The sequence below is a fragment of the Rhamphochromis sp. 'chilingali' genome (assembly GCF_963969265.1).
Source record: "Rhamphochromis sp. 'chilingali' genome assembly, chromosome: 4".
NCBI classification, from domain to species: Eukaryota; Metazoa; Chordata; class Actinopteri; order Cichliformes; family Cichlidae; genus Rhamphochromis; species Rhamphochromis sp. 'chilingali'.
Genome location: NC_137948.1, coordinates 44,055,081 through 44,074,995, shown reverse-complemented (window position 1 = coordinate 44,074,995; position 19,915 = coordinate 44,055,081). Strand labels below are relative to the sequence as shown.

At 42.6% G+C, this 19,915-nt stretch overlaps 1 protein-coding gene across 2 annotated transcripts in view; it reads right to left on the bottom strand.

Annotated features, from left to right (window-relative positions):
• Positions 1-19,915, bottom strand: part of p2rx3b (purinergic receptor P2X, ligand-gated ion channel, 3b) — a 42,266-nt gene that overhangs the window by 15,349 nt on the left and 7,002 nt on the right. For both annotated transcript variants that reach the window (XM_080881543.1, XM_080881542.1), the window contains 5 exons: positions 17,455-17,527; positions 17,226-17,319; positions 6,366-6,443; positions 4,381-4,522; positions 3,717-3,853 (listed from right to left, as the gene is read on the bottom strand). In XM_080881543.1, the coding sequence (XP_080737669.1) occupies positions 3,717-3,853; positions 4,381-4,522; positions 6,366-6,443; positions 17,226-17,319; positions 17,455-17,527 (524 nt within the window). The remainder of the gene's footprint in view (positions 1-3,716; positions 3,854-4,380; positions 4,523-6,365; positions 6,444-17,225; positions 17,320-17,454; positions 17,528-19,915) is intronic.

The following is a 19,915-nucleotide window of genomic DNA, read 5'->3' as shown; positions in this document are numbered from 1 at the left end:
GGACCTGCCACGGAGAAGGCTCTGTTGCCACCAGATTTAAGACTGTGAAATGGATAGCATTAGTTTTGACCTGGACCTCGTGGTTCTTTCTGGAGCTCAGACAGGTAAGAGCAGGCTCGACTGTTCAGTGATTTAAAAACAAAAAGTTAAATTTGGATCCTATGAGGAACAGGAAGCCAGTGTAGAGAGGCCAACACTGGGGTCACAGGCTCCTTCCTTTTAATGCCAGTTAGCAGACAAGCGGCGGCATTTCGGACCAACTGGAGATGATAAAGAGAGGCCTGTGCAGAGAATGGCAGTAATCTTCACATAATGAAGAGATGAATAACACACTGAAAGACATTAGCTGGAAGGTCTGGCTTTACCTTGGCTACCTGTCTCAGATGGAAAAAGCTAGATCGGACTACTGCGCTCACCTGCCTACACAGTTTGAAGGAAGCATCACAGCACACCGAGGTTTTTAACATTTGTCTTACAGTGAAAGGATAAAAGGCTCAACATCAAGAGGGCAGCAGGGCTGCTACAACCCAGAGTTAAGAAAATGTCATTAAAACATTCAAAAGTGCTGTCTCAGTGCTGTGTAGTGATTTAGAACCAAACGGAAACTTTTCAGAGATCTCATTAAGATCAAGGTGAGCCTCCAACTGTAAGCAGATCACTGTCTCTAGAACTTTTGAAAGAAAGGGGAGCTTCAAGATTGGCCTGTAATTAACCAGAACAGTTGGGTCCACAGTGTGATTTTTAAGAAGAGGCTGTTTAAAAAATGATGGGACACAAAGTGTCAATTAATTTCTGGATATAAAGCCCAATTATGTTTAAGGAGGTTTGGGGGGAGACGATCTGATGGGCAGTGTGATTATCTTAGGCGATGAACTACCACGGATCCTTAACTCAGGGAAACAGGCTCAAACTGCTCCAAGACAGCTGAGCACACAGGAGGAACACTGACGATTTTTTTGGCATTTTTTACTGACCAAGTTTCAGCTATTAGGTCTTGTGTCTCGTCACCTACTGCCTCACACATACTAAGCTCCAACATTATTACTTGTACTGATGATATGATTAGGCTTGTGGCTATTTGGTAAACAGAGAGACAGTCCCTAAGTATCTTTATAGAAACATACATCCTATCCTTCTTCCATCTACCTTCAGCACATCTACAATCATGTCTAAGGGTGCACCTATGTTCACTGAACCATGGCTCTGACAATGGCTTAGCGCAGACAGTCTGAGTGGAGTCCAAGATATCAGTGCAGGCTGAAGGACAGATATTAGAACAGTCCTCAAAGTTCTCACAGCTTCCGTTAATTATTCCAGAGTCAAGACATGCAACAGAAAACTGAGGCACTCTTAAAGTATCGGGTGTCCAGCTTATCCAGAGAGAAGTGCAGCATTATAGTGAACGTGCACACATCCATCCATTTTTTATAGCATCATGGAACACAAACAGATTCATCAGGCTGTTGCAGTCCGGTTAGGCTTGATCTGCCCTAAATATCAGCAGGATTTCAGTTTTCACATTTCCTGCTGGATGTTAGTGAGCTGTTGTCGTGGTGCTTTGTTTTCAGTTTTTGCTTCCCTTGGCTCATCTGCTGCAGTCTAGTTCACCTGTGATGTGTTCTCCACACTTGTCTTGGCCTTTGTCAGTTTGTCTGTTCACTGTTCCCAGGATTGTCCAAGATTTAAATTCCCTTTGTGAACTTTATGTTTGTACTTGGTATCTTCATCATCAGCCAATAAACAGCTTGCTTTTTGCTGAACGCACCCCGCCTCCATGCATCTGCATTTGGGTCCTCCGCACAAACACCTTGTCTGCACGCTGACTTTCCTAATCAAACCTACCATCTTGTAAATGACCGTACATTTGTTGGTTGTAATTTCTGTTGTCTAAAAACTTTAAACTGTCTAATGAATTGTGTCTTTTTCCAATTGTCAGCATTTATATTGACAGTACCTGTTCTAAAGACACTGGAATACTGATGCATTCATCAGAGGATAAATGAGCATGTGTGAGTGTTAGACGTGCTGCTTAGGCACAGCACTGAATGAATTTGTGTCGGGTGGTTAACTGGAGTAGGAAATACCTATATTAGCACCAGTCTATTTACCAGTTTCCTAACAGTGGTTATAACTTTAACAGTTACGCTGATGACACTCAGCTGTACATCTCCGTGTCTCCTGATGACACCAGACCAATGGATGCTCTTTTTAACTGTATCTTGGATATAAGATCTTGGATGGCAGAAAACTTTTTACAGCTTAACCAGGACAAAACTGAAGTTTTAATTGTCGGTCCTGAGGCTCAGAGAGAGAAACTCTTGTCTAAATTACAGGCATTTTCACTATGTCCTTCGCTACAAGTGAAAAACCTGGGTGTTATTTTTGACTCTGAGCTTGGTTTTATCCCACATGTTAAACATGTAACTAAAATTGGATTTTATCATCTAAAAATTATAGCCAGAGTCGCCCTATTCTCTCTCGGGGCAACACGGAGATGCTGATGCATGCTTTTATTACCAGTCGCATTGATTACTGTAATGCCCTGCTCTCTGGTCTTCCTAAGAAGAATATTTCAACTTTACAACTTTTGCAAAACTCTGCAGCTCGTGTGCTGATGAAGACCAGAGGGCGGGCCCACATTACACCGGTTTTAGAATCGCTGCACTGGCTCCCCGTGTGTTTCAGGATCGATTTTAAAGTTCTTTTATTGGTTTTTAAATGTCTTAATGGTCTTGGGCCTTCTTATCTCTCAGATCTGCTTTTACCATATGAGCCCTCGCAGACCCTGAGGTCCTCTGGTGCTGGCCTTTTGATTGTCCCTAAAGTCAGGACACATACTCACGGAGAGGCAGCTTTTCAGTGGTATGGTCCTCGTCTGTGGAACAGCCTGCCGGAGGAGCTCAGGGCCGCAGAGAACGTACATGTTTTTAAGAACAGGCTCAAGACCCACCTTTTTAATTTAGCTTTTACTTAGCGTTTATTTATTTTTTATGCTTATTTATTCTATCCTGTTATTCTATTATTAATTCAGGCTTTACCTAATATTTATTGATTTTATTCTTATCCATTTTTTTATCTTCTTACTCTATTTATATTTATATTGTATCCCGTTCTTATTTATTTTATCTTTTTACCCTGTATATATCCTATTGTGGCATATCTCCAGTGTTTCCTCGGAGGGGGCTCTCTGCACCGGGGCTGTGATCGACCGTGGCTGCTGGGGCTCTGGGGGTCCTCTCAGCCTGGCTGGGGGGCTCCTGCGCCTCCCTCCTGCTGTGTGCCCAGCCTGGAGGTCTGTGACCGGCTCCCGGTGCAGACGGCTCCCTGTGATAGTGTTTCCTCACCTGGCTCATATGTGCCCAGCCCAATTTCACTCTCTAAGTGTGTGTGTGTGCGTGTGTGTGTGTGGGTGGGTGGGTGGGGTGGGGGGGGAGATATGTGTGTATTCACATCATTTATGTTAATGAGAGTGTGGGGAGTGAGTTGGAGGGTGGGGTGGGCTGCTTTTAACTATGTAAAGCACTTTGTGCTACATTTTTTGTATGAAAAGTGCTTTATAAATAAAGATTGATTGATTGATTGATTGATTGATTATAATTGCAGCTGAGAAAATCAGAGATTTTGATTTTTCTGATATTTATAGTAGTCTCATATTTCCTCTGTAAATGTGGAGTTTCATGGTCAGTCAGAGTCTGCATATTTCTTGGCATTAATACCTGAAATTGTAGCCAGGTGAGACAGTGTTGTTCTGTGACATAGCATCCAGTCGGGTGAATGAGTACGAGGGGTTACAGTGGTCATCCGACTTGTCCAGATCGCACATCCAGCCGATCTTTATTCCAATCACTCCTCCCTGACAGAAGTACATACAGGCTTTATTGTGTAAGTGACACAATCACTTCAGGTCCAGTCTTGCTACTTTGACACATGTAAACGACTTCCTTTTCAGTCACTGGGTTAGTTCAGCTGACTCCCTGCAGCACCTGTGGGCAACGACTTTTAAGGTCTGCTTTCTGTTTGCATTTGCACTATGAAACTATGAAGCCTCTTAAAGACTATTCACTACCAAACAGGTTGGAGGCTGACTTGTGGTTCCTAGAGTTTCTAAAAGTTAAATGGGAGGCAGACCTGTTAGCTATGAGGCTCTTCTCCTGTGGAACAAGCTTTCAGTTTGTGTTCAGGAGAGAGTCCCTCATCTGCTTCTAAAATTAGGCTTTATTAAGTTTTTTCTTTATAAAGCTTATAGTTAGGGCTGCATAAAACTGAAGTAAAGCAATAGCTAACCAGCACTCGTAAGTCAGTTTCCATCCTGGTAAAATCCCACCAAAACCAGTGGACACCCCCCCCACACACACACACACACACAGGCTTGGTCTGTACATGTTCTGCCAGATTAGTGAAGTTCTGCTGGGCGTAGCGGACGACATCTCCCACTCTGAAGATCGGGCAGTAGGTGTTGTTGACCATGTCAAAGTTACACTCACTGATATATTTTTTCGTGATGTTAGGAAGGAAGTTCCCTCTGCCAACAAACACATCAATATGTCAGCCTTAAATATGACAATCATTCTAACAGTAAGATTTAATCATTTCTGGGCTCGACACTAACTTTTGTGGCACCTGCCCTTTGGACAAGTACATTTCCTCTCAGTTGGCCTGGTACAAAGTCCTTTGTCTTAAATGAAAATGTCTAAAATATTACTGCATGTTTTGGTTTGCAAATGACTTCAGTAATGTCACCAAATGATCACCAAAAAGTACATGCTACAGCTGTGCATAATGGCCACATGCCAAAGCGTCTCTGAACTATAATTGTGCCATTTTCAGATTGACTTTTACAAAAGTATAATTGTGGCTTAACTCTGAACAGATACAGTGACATGAAAAAGTATTTGCCCCCTTTCTTATTTTCAAGTTGCTTCATATTTGTCACACTTGCATGTTTCGGATCATCAAAAAATGTAATATTAGACAAACATAACTTGACTGAATACAAAATGTGTTTTTTAAGTCATGATTTTATTAATCGGAGGATAAATGTTGTTCGATTATGTACTACTGTGGTTAACCGCTTCTTTTGGAAAGCAGAGTTCACTTTGTTCGACTCAAATCTGATTAAAGCCAGAACTGTTGATTCAAGAAATTACCTGATTACCTGTCTAACAAAGTGAAGTAGCCTAAGAGTTCTCAAACAGCAGCATGCCAGTACCTAAAGAAACAGCTCAGAATCAAAGTCATTGATATCTGTCAGTGTGGAAAGGGTTACAAAGCAATTTTCAAGGGGTGGTGCAAAGATTGTATTTCTTTTGGAAGGTTTGCATCCCATTAAAGGTTTGGTATGATGTGCATTTTGTAAAATACACATCAAACATAGTGGTGATGGTGGTGTGATGGTCTGGTCACTACCAAAAAGTCCTGAAGCAGACTATTCAGCCAACAAGCTGTGCACTCAGTGCAAGCAGGACATCCAAAACACACCAGGAAGTCATTCTCTGAACACCAAGTCAAATTCCCGACTTCTGCCAGATTGAGATGCTTTAGTGTGACCAGTTATCACAAACTCTTCATTCCAAGCCTTGCTGCCAACGTAGCAAAACCAGTTATTAGGTTTAGTGGGCGATTTTCTCCACACAGGCCAGTTTTGAACGGTTTTGTTACATTTATAAAAGAAACAATCATTAAAAACCTCATTTTGTATTCACACAAGTTATCTTTGGCTAATATAAAATGTGTCTGATGATCTGAGACGTGACAAGTATGCACAAAGATGGAGACTCCTCCTGTAGCACACACTTCTCTGTGATAACGACATAACAGCTTTCAACTGAATTAGCCAGTGTGTCTCATCCTGTCAGAGCAGGCTGCCGTTGCTCAGTCTGGTGCTTGGCTAACATTACACTTTACATTGAAGCATGAGTGAAACAGTGAATTACACAGATGCTAATGCTAGCTAATTAATGTCACCTGTTGGGGTTTCATCCCTGCAAAAACAGCAGAACCCTTTCCTGCTCAGTGAAACTGATCTCTCCATCTATTCACAGTCCTTAATTTTCCCTTTAAATTGGCGGTACTGTGCAGTTATATCAACACTGATTCATATTCATTTTGCATCCTTGGCTTGAATGCAGAGCTGACAGTGTTTTGCATTGAATGCTTTGCAAATGTCAACTCCAGTGTTAGTGCCAGTGCATTCAGAGTGACAGTTATCGGGGATAAAGCGTTCTCTTCACAACTCAGTAGTCTGAATATAACATTTCTTCATTAAAGTGAGCAATAATGTGAAAACAGAATAATTTGTCCTTGTTAAACAAACAAACAGATGTTACAGACGAGCCTTAATGTCAACATATAAGGGTGTGTGATACTTGGTGTAGTTGAAGGTTGGGAAGCGGATGCTGTTTTTGATGAAGATGGTGAAATTTTCTGTTTCCATCATTGGTGTGCTGCATAGGGGAGAACAGACAAACATGAAAACGTCACACAGAGTCACAGGAAAGACAGAATTTACTTAACATATATTTAATTAAAAAATGCACCGACTGACTGCCGGGGACGAGAACCGGACGATGTTCTCGGCTGGTGACCGGCTCGCTTGTATCATGCTTGTCCAATTATTAGCTCATCCATTTCATGCATGCACAGCACCCACGCAGCAGCCCATGCAAATAGCCGTGCACGCACTGATATGTCCTTAGTGTGGAAGCTCTTCACTGTGAGTGAAGATGCACAGACCAAAGTAAAATGCAGGGGAACCACTGTGATAATGTTCATAAGAACAAACCTAATCAGATATTATACTCATGCAGCTGAACATGGTTATTTTAATTGCTAAAAAATGCAAAGTGGCTAAAACTAAAGCTGGAGCTTGAAGCCAGCCACAGGCTAGCACAAATAATCAATAAGATAAAGCAGGTGTGGGGAACTCCAAGCCTCAGGTGTGCCGTCCCAGGGGGACATCTAAAACCTGCAGGACAGTGGATTGCCCCGCCCCTGAGATAAAGGATCCAGTTATGAGGAAAATGAAAGACACGAATGAAAAAGAGAAACAGGTATCTTTTAAGGCATCTTGTAGGTATGTGATACAAATGTTGCTACATAAATCTGCTGCAACTGCTTTTGTTGGGTGAGGTAAAATAAGACGGATGAAAGCAGAAAAATCTATAACCTGCTGCAGTTTGGCAAAGTTGTAATTCTAATCATTACTTTAGCTATGAAAATAATACCTTACACTAAAGATAAGCATATTTCCTTCTAGTTATTAGAAAGAAAACCAGTATAAACACAAACTGGTTGGTCACACTAACAAAAACGTTGGAAAACAGAATCGGCCAACAAAACTCTGCATTTCTATAAAAATAAAGCTAGAAAAATATAATACACAAAACTGCAGTTTAATAGTGTTACAGACACTACAGTAGGGGTGCTGAAATATTTTTTTTAAAAGTCTATTTTCCCCCCTCGTTTACACTGGTGGACCAAAGGTAGTGATTTATAAAACTTGTCTCTGATTCTGTTCATCTGGATGTTTGAGAAACGTTTCATCTTCAGTCTCAGCTGACTGCAGGTTTCCAACCTTATAAACGGGACATTTGCATGATGACTGAAACTAGCAGCACTGAAGGAACAATGGGCTGGGAGGTCAGTTTCAACACTGACCAGTGAGCATTGGTCTCACTGGTCATGGATCATAGTGTTGCAGAATTGTTCTTGCTATCAGGATAACTGTGACCTCTCACGGTTGATCTGATATCCTCGTGTTGGTGTTGTTCCCAGATCATCATACTAAATGTTGTTCCAGGATCAACATTGCAAGTGACCAATCAGAATGTTGTGACGTCATACCTTTGCGACTTCGGGAAAAACCGGCGTAAAACAAAAAACTGTACTTAAGCTGCGTGAAACCGCCTCTGTCCGCCGATCAACGGACCCTGACCCTAACCCTAACCGTAACCCTTTAATAAACAGTAAGCAGAATTAATATTGTCCTTGCAACATTGGAATTTCATAAATTCACGAATGGCTTGGCGCGCAAAGGAATAACGTCACAACAATGTGATTGGTCACTTGCAATGTTGAACCTGGAACAACATTTTCATGATGGTCTGGGAACAACACCAACACGAGGATATCAGATCATCCGACCTCTCACACTGTCAGTGTTTTTATAAGCATAGCAGTCAGAGCGGGTGTACGCCTACCAGCTCACTGTGTCTTTGGTGTTTCGCTAGCTTAGCTTAGCTCGTAGCCGACTCGTTAGCACCATGGCTACTTCACCTGTCCCTCCTGCACTTTCCTGCTCATTGTGTCAGATGTTTAGTTACTCCTCGGCCTCCTTTAGCAGTAATGATATCTGTAACAAATGTAGCATATTTGCAGCTCTGGAGGCCAGGATTACTGAATTGGAGACTCTGATTCGAACCCTTCATTCACCCGTAGCTAGCCAGGCCCCTGTAGCTGGTGCAGCCGAAGATAGCGTAGGCCCCGCTAGCTGTTTCCCGGCAGACCCCAAGCAGCTGGGGAAAGAGGGCGGCTGGATGACGGTGAGGAGGAAGCATAGTCCTAAACAGAAGCCCCAGGTACACCACCAACCCGTTCATGTGTCTAACCATTTTTCCCCACTCGGCGACACACCCGCCGGGGGTCAAACTCTGGTAATTGGTGATTCTGTTCTCAGACATGTGAAGCTAGAGACACCGGCAACCATAGTCAATTGTCTTCCAGGGGCCAGAGCAGGCGACATTGAAGGAAATTTAAAACTGCTGGCTAAGGGTAAACATAAATTCAGTAAAATCATAATTCACGTCGGCAGTAACGACACCCGGTTACGCCAATCGGAGGTCACTAAAATCAATATTGAATCGGTGTGTAACTTTGCTAAAACAATGTCGGACTCTGTAGTTTTCTCTGGTCCCCTCCCCAATCAGACCAGGAGTGACATGTTTAGCCGCATGTTCTCCTTAAATTGCTGGCTGTCTGAGTGGTGTCCCAGAAACGATGTGGGCTTCATAGATAATTGGCAAACCTTCTGGAGGAAACCTGGTCTTGTTAGGAGAGACGGCATCCATCCCACTTTGGATGGAGCAGCTCTCATTTCTAGAAATATGGACAAATTTATTAAACCCCCCAAAATATGACTATCCAGAGTTGGGACCAGGAAGCAGAGTTGCAGTCTTACACGCCTCTCTGCAGCTTCTCTCCTCCTGCTACCCCCCCCAAAAACCCATCTCCATAGAGACTGTGTCAGCTCCCAAACAGACAAAAAACAAACTAAAAACCAGCAACAAACAACTTAAACATAAACAATTACAAAGAAAGAACAATACAGTATCCACATCTGTACCAAAGAGTAAAACAGTGAAATGTGGATTATTAAATATTAGGTCTCTCTCCTCCAAGTCTCTGTTAGTACATGACTTAATAATTGATCAACAAATCGATTTACTCTGCCTTACAGAAACCTGGTTGCAGCAGGATGATTATGTTAGTTTAAATGAATCAACACCCCCGAGTCATTCTAACTATCAGAAATCTCGAAGCACAGACCGAGGGGGAGGTGTGGCAGCAATTTTTCACACCAGCCTATTAATTAATGAAAGACCAAGACAGACTTTTAATTCATTTGAAAGCCTGATGCTTAGCCTCGTCCACCCCAGCTGTAAAACTCAGAAACCAGTCTTACTTGTTATCATCTATCGTCCACCTGGGCCTTACACAGAGTTTCTGTCTGATTTCTCAGACTTTATATCTAATTTAGTTCTGAGCTCAGATAAAATAATTATTGTGGGTGATTTTAACATCCATGTAGATGCTAAAATGACAGCCTCAACATGGCATTTAATCTGTTATTAGACTCAATTGGCTTCTGTCAAAATGTAAAAGAACCCACCCACCACTTTAATCACACTCTAGATCTTGTTTTAACATATGGCATAGAAACTGAACATTTAACAGTGTTTCCTGAAAACCCTCTCCTGTCTGATCATTTCCTGATAACATTTACATTTACAATAATTGATTACACAGTGGTGGAGAGTAGACTTTATCACAGTAGATGTCTTTCTGAATCATAGTGCGCATGCGCCAACCAGCGTGCAGCCTGTTACAGTCGCTCCTGCTTTTCTCTTAGTTTAGCTCTTTTTTCTTACGTATTCTTTTTTTTTTCTGACTTGTATTTTCCTCCGTTTTCTATCTCTTACTCAATCATGTGGATTGAGAGAGTTTTTGTTCTTCTGGTGGCCGTGGAACTGTTACTTTTATCATGGAACGGGACCGCGGCACATCTCCTACACGCACGGACTGTTTACTCCAGAGATCAGCTGATCGCCCTGATGCCGGCCGGCTCGCTGGCCAGGCCCGCAGAAGTGCCCGCAGAAGTACCAGCTGAAATTTGGAGGAAAACACATCGGGGATGCAGAGGTCAAGGACAGAAGAGAAGAAAAAAGGTGACGGTGAGACAGCGGAGGCTCGAAGCGAGGAGGAGGTTTAAACCGTGTCTGCCGTCTATCGTGATGGGAAATGTGCGATCGTTGGCAAGTAAAATCGACGAGCTCTCAGCACTGGTACGGAGTCAGAGGGAATACCGAGAGTGTAGCCTGATGTGTTTCACCGAATCATGGCTGCACCAGGTCATTCCCGATGAGAATGCTTCCGTGGAAGGCTTCCACACTGTTCGGGCGGACAGGGACAGCATCGCTAGCGGTAAGCGTAAAGGAGGTGGGCTTGCTGTTTTAGTTAACAACCGGTGGTGTAACCCTGCCAACATAACAATCAAAGAAAGGATTTGTTGCCCGGACACTGAACTGTGTGCTGTTGGACTCAGGCCGTATTATTTACCCAGGGAATTCTCTCACGTCATCTTGGTGGCTGTTTATGTTCCCCCCTCTGCTAACCCCACAGCTGCATGTGACACTATCCACTCTGCCATAGCTCGGCTACAGACTCAGCACCCGAGTGCCGTTATTGTGATCTCGGGTGACTTCAACCATGTATCACTGGACAATACACTACCAACATTCAAACAATATGTGGACTGTCCCACCAGGGGAGAGAAAACTTTAGACTTACTGTATGCTAACGTCAAGGATGCATACAGCTCCTCCTCCCTCCCCCCACTTGGTAGGTCAGATCATAACCTGATTCACCTCACCCCCCGCTATGTGCCAATTGTGAGGAGGGAACCTGTGACCACCAGGACTGTTAGGAGGTGGTCAGAGGAGGCAATAGCGGAACTACAGGGCTGTTTCGAGGTGACCGACTGGGAAACACTCTGTGAGCCTCACGCCGAGGACATCAATGGGCTTACTGAGTGTATCACAGACTACATAACTTTCTGCACCGACTCCATTGTTCCAGCTCAGACTGTTCATTGTTACCCAAATAACAAGCCGTGGGTGACTAAGGACATCAAAGCCATCCTCAACAACAAGAAGAGGGCTTTCAGAGGGGGCAACAAAGAGGAGGTGAGGAAGGTCCAGGTGTTACTAAAGGACAAGATCAGAGAGGCTAAGGACAATTACAGGAGGAAGCTGGAGTGGAAACTCCAGCAGAACAGCATGAGAGAGGTGTGGAGGGGCATGAAGACCATCACTGGATTCAGGCCAACCAACAGCAGGGGAGCTGAGGGAGGTGAGAATAGAGCCGACGAGTTGAATCTGTTTTTCAATAGATTCGACACCACAGTGTCTGCTCCCACCCCCACAACCTCACCTGCAGTCAGCCTGGAATCCAGAGCCACACCACTGTGCCAGCCTCTCTCTTCACATGTTGCCTCCTGTGAGATTCCTGACACCCCTCCCCCACCCATCACCTTCACTCAATACCAGGTTGAGATGCAAATGAGGAGACTTCACTCAGGCAAGTCTGCTGGACCAGACGGAGTGAGTCCCCATGTCCTCAAGACCTGTGCCCCCCAGCTGTGTGGAGTCTTTCATAAACTGTTTATGCTGAGTCTGAGTCTGCAGAGGGTCCCGGTGATGTGGAAGACATCATGCCTCGTCCCTGTACCAAAGACGCCTCGTCCCAGTGGCCCCCAGGATTACAGGCCCGTGGCACTGACCTCCCACATCATGAAGACCCTGGAAAGGCTCATCCTGGACCAGCTGCGACCCATAGTAAGACCACATCTGGATCCCCTTCAGTTCGCTTATCAGCCTCGTCTCGGAACAGAGGACGCCATCATCTACCTGCTCAATCGTGTCTACACCCATCTGGACCAGCCGGCGAGCACTGTGAGGGTCATGTTTTTTGACTTTTCCAGTGCTTTCAACACCATCAGGCCGACCCTCCTGGGTGATAAGTTAGCAGCGATGCAGGTGGATGCTTCTCTGGTGTCCTGGATTGTTGATTACCTGACAGGAAGACCACAATATGTACGTCTCCCACAGTGTGTGTCTGACAAGGTGATTAGCAACACAGGGGCACCACAGGGGACTGTCCTCTCCCCCTTCCTCTTCACCCTCTACACCACAGACTTCAGCCACTGCACAGAGACATGCCATCTTCAGAAGTTTTCTGATGACTCTGCGGTGGTTGGATGCATCAGCAGGGATGATGAAACAGAGTACCGGGCTGTGGTCGACTCCTTTGTCACGTGGTGTGAGCAGAATCATCTGCAGCTCAACGTGGCAAAGACCAAGGAACTGATCGTGGACTTCAGGAAGACCAGGAAACACTTGACCCCTGTTTCAATCCAGGGGGTCAGTGTTGACATTGTGGAGGACTATAAATACCTTGGAGTACACATTGACAATAAACTGGACTGGGCTAAAAACACCACAGCACTTTACAGGAAGGGCCAGAGTCGTCTCTATTTTTTGAGGCGACTGAGGTCCTTCAACATCTGCCAGAAAATGCTGAGGATTTTCTATGAGTCTGTTGTGGCCAGTGCGATCCTCTATGCTGTTGCATGCTGGGGGAGCAGGCTGAGGGTCGCAGATGCCAACAGACTTAATAAACTAATCCGTAAGGCCAGCAATGTTGTGGGGATGGAGCTGGACTCCCTCAAGGTGGTGTCGGAGAGGCGGATGCTGTCCAAGATAAAGACAATGTTGGATAACACCTCCCACCCACTCCATGACATGTTGGTCAGTCACAGGAGCTCGTTCAGTGAGAGACTGAGATTACCGAAAAGCACCACTGAACGACACAGGAAATCATTCCTGCCTGTGGCCATCTCCCTGTACAACGCATCCACTTAACACACTGTTTGCTGCTACAGCTACACATGTTTCTTTTCCAAATATTTATTTATAAGTGACTTATGTATGTATGTATGTATGTATGTATGTATATATTGTACTATTCTTAGTTAGCGTATTGTCTGTCTTGTCTTAATGTTGGTTTAAAATGGAGCACTGTAACAAAAAATAATTTCCCCCAGGGATCAATAAAGTATTCTGATTCTGATTCTGATTCTGATTCTGAAAGTGCTGTAACTAAGTTTAAGAATATAATCCACCCACTGTTATCATCTTCAATGCCCTGTACCAACACAGAGCAGAGCAGCTATCTGAACGCTACCCCAACAGAGGTCGATTATCTTGTTAATAATTTCACCTCCTCACTACGTACAACTCTGGATACTGTAGCTCCGGTGAAAACTAAGGTCTCTAATCAGAAGTACCTGACTCTGTGGAATAATTCTCAAACACGTAGCCTAAAGCAGACGACTCGTAAGCTGGAGAGGAAATGTCACAAATTTAGAGGATCATCATTTAGCCTGGAGAAATAGTTTGTTGCTTTATAAGAAAGCCCTCCGCAAAGCCAGAACATCTTACTATTCATCACTGATTGAAGAAAATAAGAACAACCCCAGGTTTCTCTTCAGCACTGTAGCCAGGCTGACAAACAGTCAGAGCTCTGTTGAGCCAACCATCCCTTTAACGTTAACTAGTAATGACTTCATGAACTTCTTCACAAATAACATTTTTATCATTAGAGAAAAAATTACCAATAATCATCCCACAGATGTAATATTATCTACAGCTACTCTTAGTACCATTGATGTTAAGTTAGACTCTTTTTCTCTAATTGATCTTTCTGAGTTAACTTCAATAATTACTTCCTCCAAACCATCAACGTGTCTTTTAGACCCCATTCCTACAAAACTGCTCAAAGAAGTCCTGCCATTAATTAATGCTTCGATCTTAAATATGATCAACCTATCTCTAATAATCGGCTATGTACCACAGGCCTTCAAGCTGGCTGTAGTTAAACCTTTACTCAAAAAGCATCTCTAGACCCAGCAGTCTTAGCTAATTATAGGCCAATCTCCAACCTTCCTTTATATCAAACATCCTTGAAAGAGTAGTTGTCAAACAGCTAACAGATCATCTGCAGAGGAATGGTTTATTTGAAGAGTTTCAGTCAGGTTTCAGAGCTCATCACAGCACAGAAACAGCTTTAGTGAAGGTTACAAATGATCTTCTTATGGCCTCTGACAGTGGACTCATCTCTGTGCTTGTCCTGCTAGACCTCAGTGCAGCGTTCGATACTGTCGACCATAATATCCTATTAGAGCGATTAGAACATGCTGTAGGTATTACAGGTACTGTGCTGCAGTGGTTTGTATCATATCTATCTAATAGACTCCAGTTTGTGCATGTAAATGGAGAGTCCTCTTCACACACTGAGGTTAATTATGGAGTTCCTCAGGGTTCAGTGCTAGGACCAATTCTGTTTACATTATACATGCTTCCCTTAGGCAGCATCATCAGAAGACATAGCATACATTTACACTGCTATGCAGATGACACCCAGCTCTATCTGTCCATGAAGCCAGATAACACACACCAATGAGTTAAACTGCAGGAATGTCTTAAAGACATAAAGACCTGGATGGCCGCTAACTTTCTGCTTCTTAATTCAGATCAAACTGAGGTTATTGTACTCGGCCCTGAAAAGCTTAGAAATATGGTATCTAACCAGATTCTTACTCTGGATGGCATTACCTTGGCCTCCAGTAACACTGTGAGGAACCTTGGAGTCATTTTTGACCAGGACATGTCCTTCAACGCACATATTAAAGAAATATGTAAGACTGCTTTCTTCCATTTGTGCAACATCTCTAAAATTAGAAATATCCTGTCTCAGAGTGACGCTGAAAAACTAGTTCATGCATTCATTACTTCCAGGCTGGACGACTGTAATTCATTATTATCAGAAAGTCCTAAAAACTCCCTGAAAAGCCTTCAGCTAATCCAAAATGCTGCAGCAAGAGTCCTGACAGGGACTAGAAAGAGAGAGCAGATTTCTCCTGTTTTGGCTTCCCTTCATTGGCTTCCTGTTAAATCCAGAATTCAAAATCCTGCTCCTCACATACAAGGTCTTAAATAATCAGGCCCATCTTATCTTAATGACCTTGTAGTACCATATCACCCTATTAGAGCACTTCGCTCTCGCTCTGCAGGCCTACTTGTTGTTCCTAGAGTATTTAAAAGTAGAATGGGAGGCAGAGCCTTCAGTTTTCAGGCCCCTCTTCTGTGGAACCAGCTTCCAGTTTGGATTCAGGAGACAGACACTATCTCTACTTTCAAGATTAGGCTTCAAACTTTCCTTTTTGCTAAAGCATATAGTTAGGGCTGGACCAGGTGACCCTGAATTGTCCCTTAGTTATGCTGCAATAGACGTAGGCTGCCGGGGGATTCCCATGATGCATTGAGTTTTTCCTTTCCAGTCACCTTTCTCACTCACTATGTATTAACAGACCTCTCTGCATTGAATCATATCTGTTATTAATCTCTGTCTCTCTTCCACAGCATGTCTTTTATCCTGTCTTCCTTCTCTCACCCCAACCAATCACAGCAGATTGCCCCGCCTCTCCCTGAGCCTGGTTCTGCTGGAGGTTTCTTCCTGTTAAGTTTTTTCTTCCCACTGTCGCCAAAGTGCTGCTCATAGGGGGTCATATGATTGTTGGGTTTTTCTCTGTATCTATGAAGCGCCTTGAGGCGACTTTTGTTGTGATTTGGCGCTATATAAATAAAATTGAATTGAATTGAAAAGGAATAGTAAAAACTTGCATCAGATGTGGCCTACTTCATATAGTGAATCATATAAGGCTTATATGATTTACTCATGTGGCCACTTTCTCATTACTTTCAGATATTGTTCCAGGAAGTATCCAAAACATACAAGTTTCATTTATCAAATTTTTCTAGGGATCTTATATCTGTTTTCACTCTTGTATGCTTTTCGTACAAGTTTCACACAAGACAGATACAAACTTTATAAGATTTATAAATATCTTTTCCATATGGGAAAGCCTGCTAAAAGGTAGTGATGGGATTTTCGGCTCTTTTTAGAGAACCGGTTCTTTCAGCTCCGAACCGGCTCTTCAGGTTGTTTTGTTGCTTTAATTAATTTATTATTAACAATAATATAAAATTTTGCACAAAAGGAATTACTAATGTAAAAGAAAAAGTGGTTTTATCTATGTATGTTTATATATAAATATATGCGGTGCCCCCTAGAGACAAAACACGTACAAACTCCAAAAAGCACGTACAAACTTGGTACTTCCTGGCTTGTGTAGCCACTAGGTAACAAACGCTCACCACTGCGCCCAGCATTCTGGAGCACCGCTGTTGTCTTTTGTACAGTTTTTACATGTTTTGGAGTTTGTATGTACTTTGTCTCTAGGGTACCGTAAATATACTTTTATTTATTCAATCCACATAAAATGTAATAAATAAATCATATAATACAAAAACCAACTATTCACATTTCAACTTTTAACTATTAAAATTTTCAGCTTTTTCCTTTTAAACAAATTTAAAGTGAAACAACACAAAACACTGCAAACCACAACACAATTAAATATAAATTATAATATGAAAACAAAAAGAAGATGCACATTCTCTGTCATATGGGCCTGTATGTATAAACTTTCTGAATCCTTTATCATCTGCAACTGAAAATAGTTGTGGATGATTACTATACCTTTCTAATGTGACGTTGTTGTCCCTGGCTCTCTTTCTCTCTCCTTCCCTCCCGCTCTGTTCCTGTGCTACTGCGAGTGTAACTACTGCCCCTCCCCCCTCTGCCCAGTGCAAAGCACACGGCTTGCATGCGGAGTGAAGCGGAAAAAAGTGCGAGAGAGAGAGAGAGAAAGAAAAACCCCATGGCTCGCGATAAGGAGCATCGTTCACTTCAAAGATCCGGCTCGTGTCGTTTGCAACCGACACATCACTACTAAAAAGCTCTTTACCACATGCAGAGCATCATCTTACGGCTTGATGGTGTCGATCTCAGCAGGACACCAACCCTTAATCTCACACGTCTTGATCATGGCATTAAAAGGAACACACCTCCCTGTAGCAATTCCTGAGTAGAAAAGAAAATACAGGTACAAGGTCCAAAGTAAAACACTTCAACATATTAATGCACATAAATCTAGTCATCAACAGATCATTTTAACGTGAAATATTGTTACTGCATGATAAAGACAAAGTATCTCACCATAACTTGCCGGCTTATTGATGTGCTTTGTGCAGTTTCTGTCGTCTGTACAAAGAAACTTTCTTTTTTCACTCTGGATAAAATACAGTGACATGTGAAGAGAACATTAAAGCTGCATCACAGCTGTTTTACAGTACAGTGTTTAGTTTTTTACATCCCTCAAATACGTGCATACATTTTATAATTAATTTTTAATTTTCTCATCATGTGCAGCAGTTGTATTGACACCGACGTCTCTCTAAATCCACTCACATAGCATAGCATAGCATAGCATAGCATCTTTATTTATAACGCACTTTACATCCAACTATGTTGACCAAAGTGCTACAAATATAAAACAGAGAGGAAACAGTTTAAATTACATATAAAATATCTTAAAATTAAAAGTAATATAATTAATAAGAAACGTATTAAGAGACATCAACAAGTCCTGCTGTGCTAAAAGCCAAGGTAAATAAATATGTTTTAAGACGTGATTTAAAAACAGATAAGGAAGGTGCCTGTCTAACATGTAAAGGCAACTCATTCCACAATTTTGGTGCTGCCACAGCAAACGCCCGATCCCCTCTGAGCTTACGATTAGTCCTGGGCACACTCAGGAGGAGCTGGTCTGCCGACCTGAGGGACCGGGAAGGTATGTATGGATGAAGAAGCTCAGAGAGGTACACAGGGGCAGCATTGGACAAACATTTAAAAACAAATAAAAGCATCTTAAAATGGATCCTAAAATGCACGGGCAGCCAATGAAGTGAATATAAAACTGGGGTGATATGCTCGTATCTATGAGTGCCAGTTAAAAGGCGTGCAGCAGCATTCTGGACTAACTGCAGTCGAAAAACAGAAGACCGACTCACCCCAAAATAAAGAGAATTACAGTAATCCAGCCGAACGGTTACAAAAGCGTGGATTACTGTTTCAAATTGCTGTCTTGTAAGAAAGTGCTTAATTTTGGCCAGTTGCCTCAGATGAAAGAAACTAGACCTTACAACCAACCCAATCTGGCTTTCAAGCTTAAGCTCAGGATCCATTTTAAAACCCAGATTAACAATCTCTGGTTTACAGAATGATTTCAGGGATTGCAAATCAACACACGGAACAGCAGTGGAGGCAGGTCTGAACACCATTACTTCAGTTTTAGAACCATTAAAACAAAGAAAGTTTAGCGCCAACCACGACTTGATGTCCTCCAGACATGTTTGTAAACGATTTACAGACTACCCATCTTTCTTTTTAAGAGGAACATAAATCTGGCAGTCATCTGCATAACAGTGAAACGAGAGTCTGTGTTTTCTAAAAATTGAGCCCAATGGAAGTAAATAAAGTGACAACAGGATAGGGCCCAGAATGGAACCCTGTGGTACTCCATGAGACAACGGAGCTCGGGAGGACTCAGTTTCCTAAGCGAACTGAAAAGGTTCGGTTTGTTAAGTAAGACCTGAACCATTTCAGAGCCACACCTGTTATACCGACACACTGCTCCAAACGTGAGATTAAAATTTCATGGTCTACAGTGTCAAATGCAGCAGTTAAATCGAGTAAAATAAGAATGACACTTTCACCAGAATCACATGATAAAAATATATCATTAAAAATTCTTAAAAGTGCTGATTCAGTGCTATGCATTGCTTTAAAACCAGATTGAAAAATCTCCTGAACATTTTGTGCATTCAAGTATGAGATCAATTGGTCATATACAATTTTTTCCAAGACTTTAGATAAAAAGGGCAGCTTAGATATTGGTCTAAAATTCTCAACAGCGTTTGTATCTAGCCCAGGTTTCTTAAGAAGTGGTTGCACAATTGCATCTTTGAAATTCTTTGGAACCACACCTGAAGTAAGGCTGCTATTTAAAATGGTTAAAATGGTTGGACCTATGGTAGAAAAAACTTCTTTCAGAAAAAGGGGAGGGATAGGATCATAAGGTGAGCCTACAGGCTTTAAATGAACTACCACCTCCTGTAGCTGAGCAAGAGTAACCGACTCAAACTGTTGAAAGACAGCTGAGCAAACTGGAAGATCAGAGGGGTCAGATGTGGGCAAAATAATCTGCGCCCTAGCCGAGGCTACCTTGTTTATAAAGAAGTGCAGAAACCTTTCACACATTTCAAGTGAAGGCTCAAAACTAAGAGCAGAGGGAGGGCTTAAAATAGTCTCAATTGACTTAAACAATATGTGTGGTTTCTGATAATTCACCATAATAATATTTGCAAAGTGTTTCCGCTTTGCTTCTTTTATTGTAAGCTGATATAAGGCCCAGCACTCTCTTAAACTTTGTAAAGAGACCTGTAAGTTATCTTTTTTCCATCTCCGCTCAGCCCTACGACATTCACGCCTCGCAGCACGGGTTTCATCGTTCAACCAGGGTTCAAGCTTTGTCTTAGGATGCTTAATTTTTAGAGGAGCAACAATATCCAAGACAGTCTGACAAGTGGTATGAAACCAAAAACTGAGTTCCTCTACG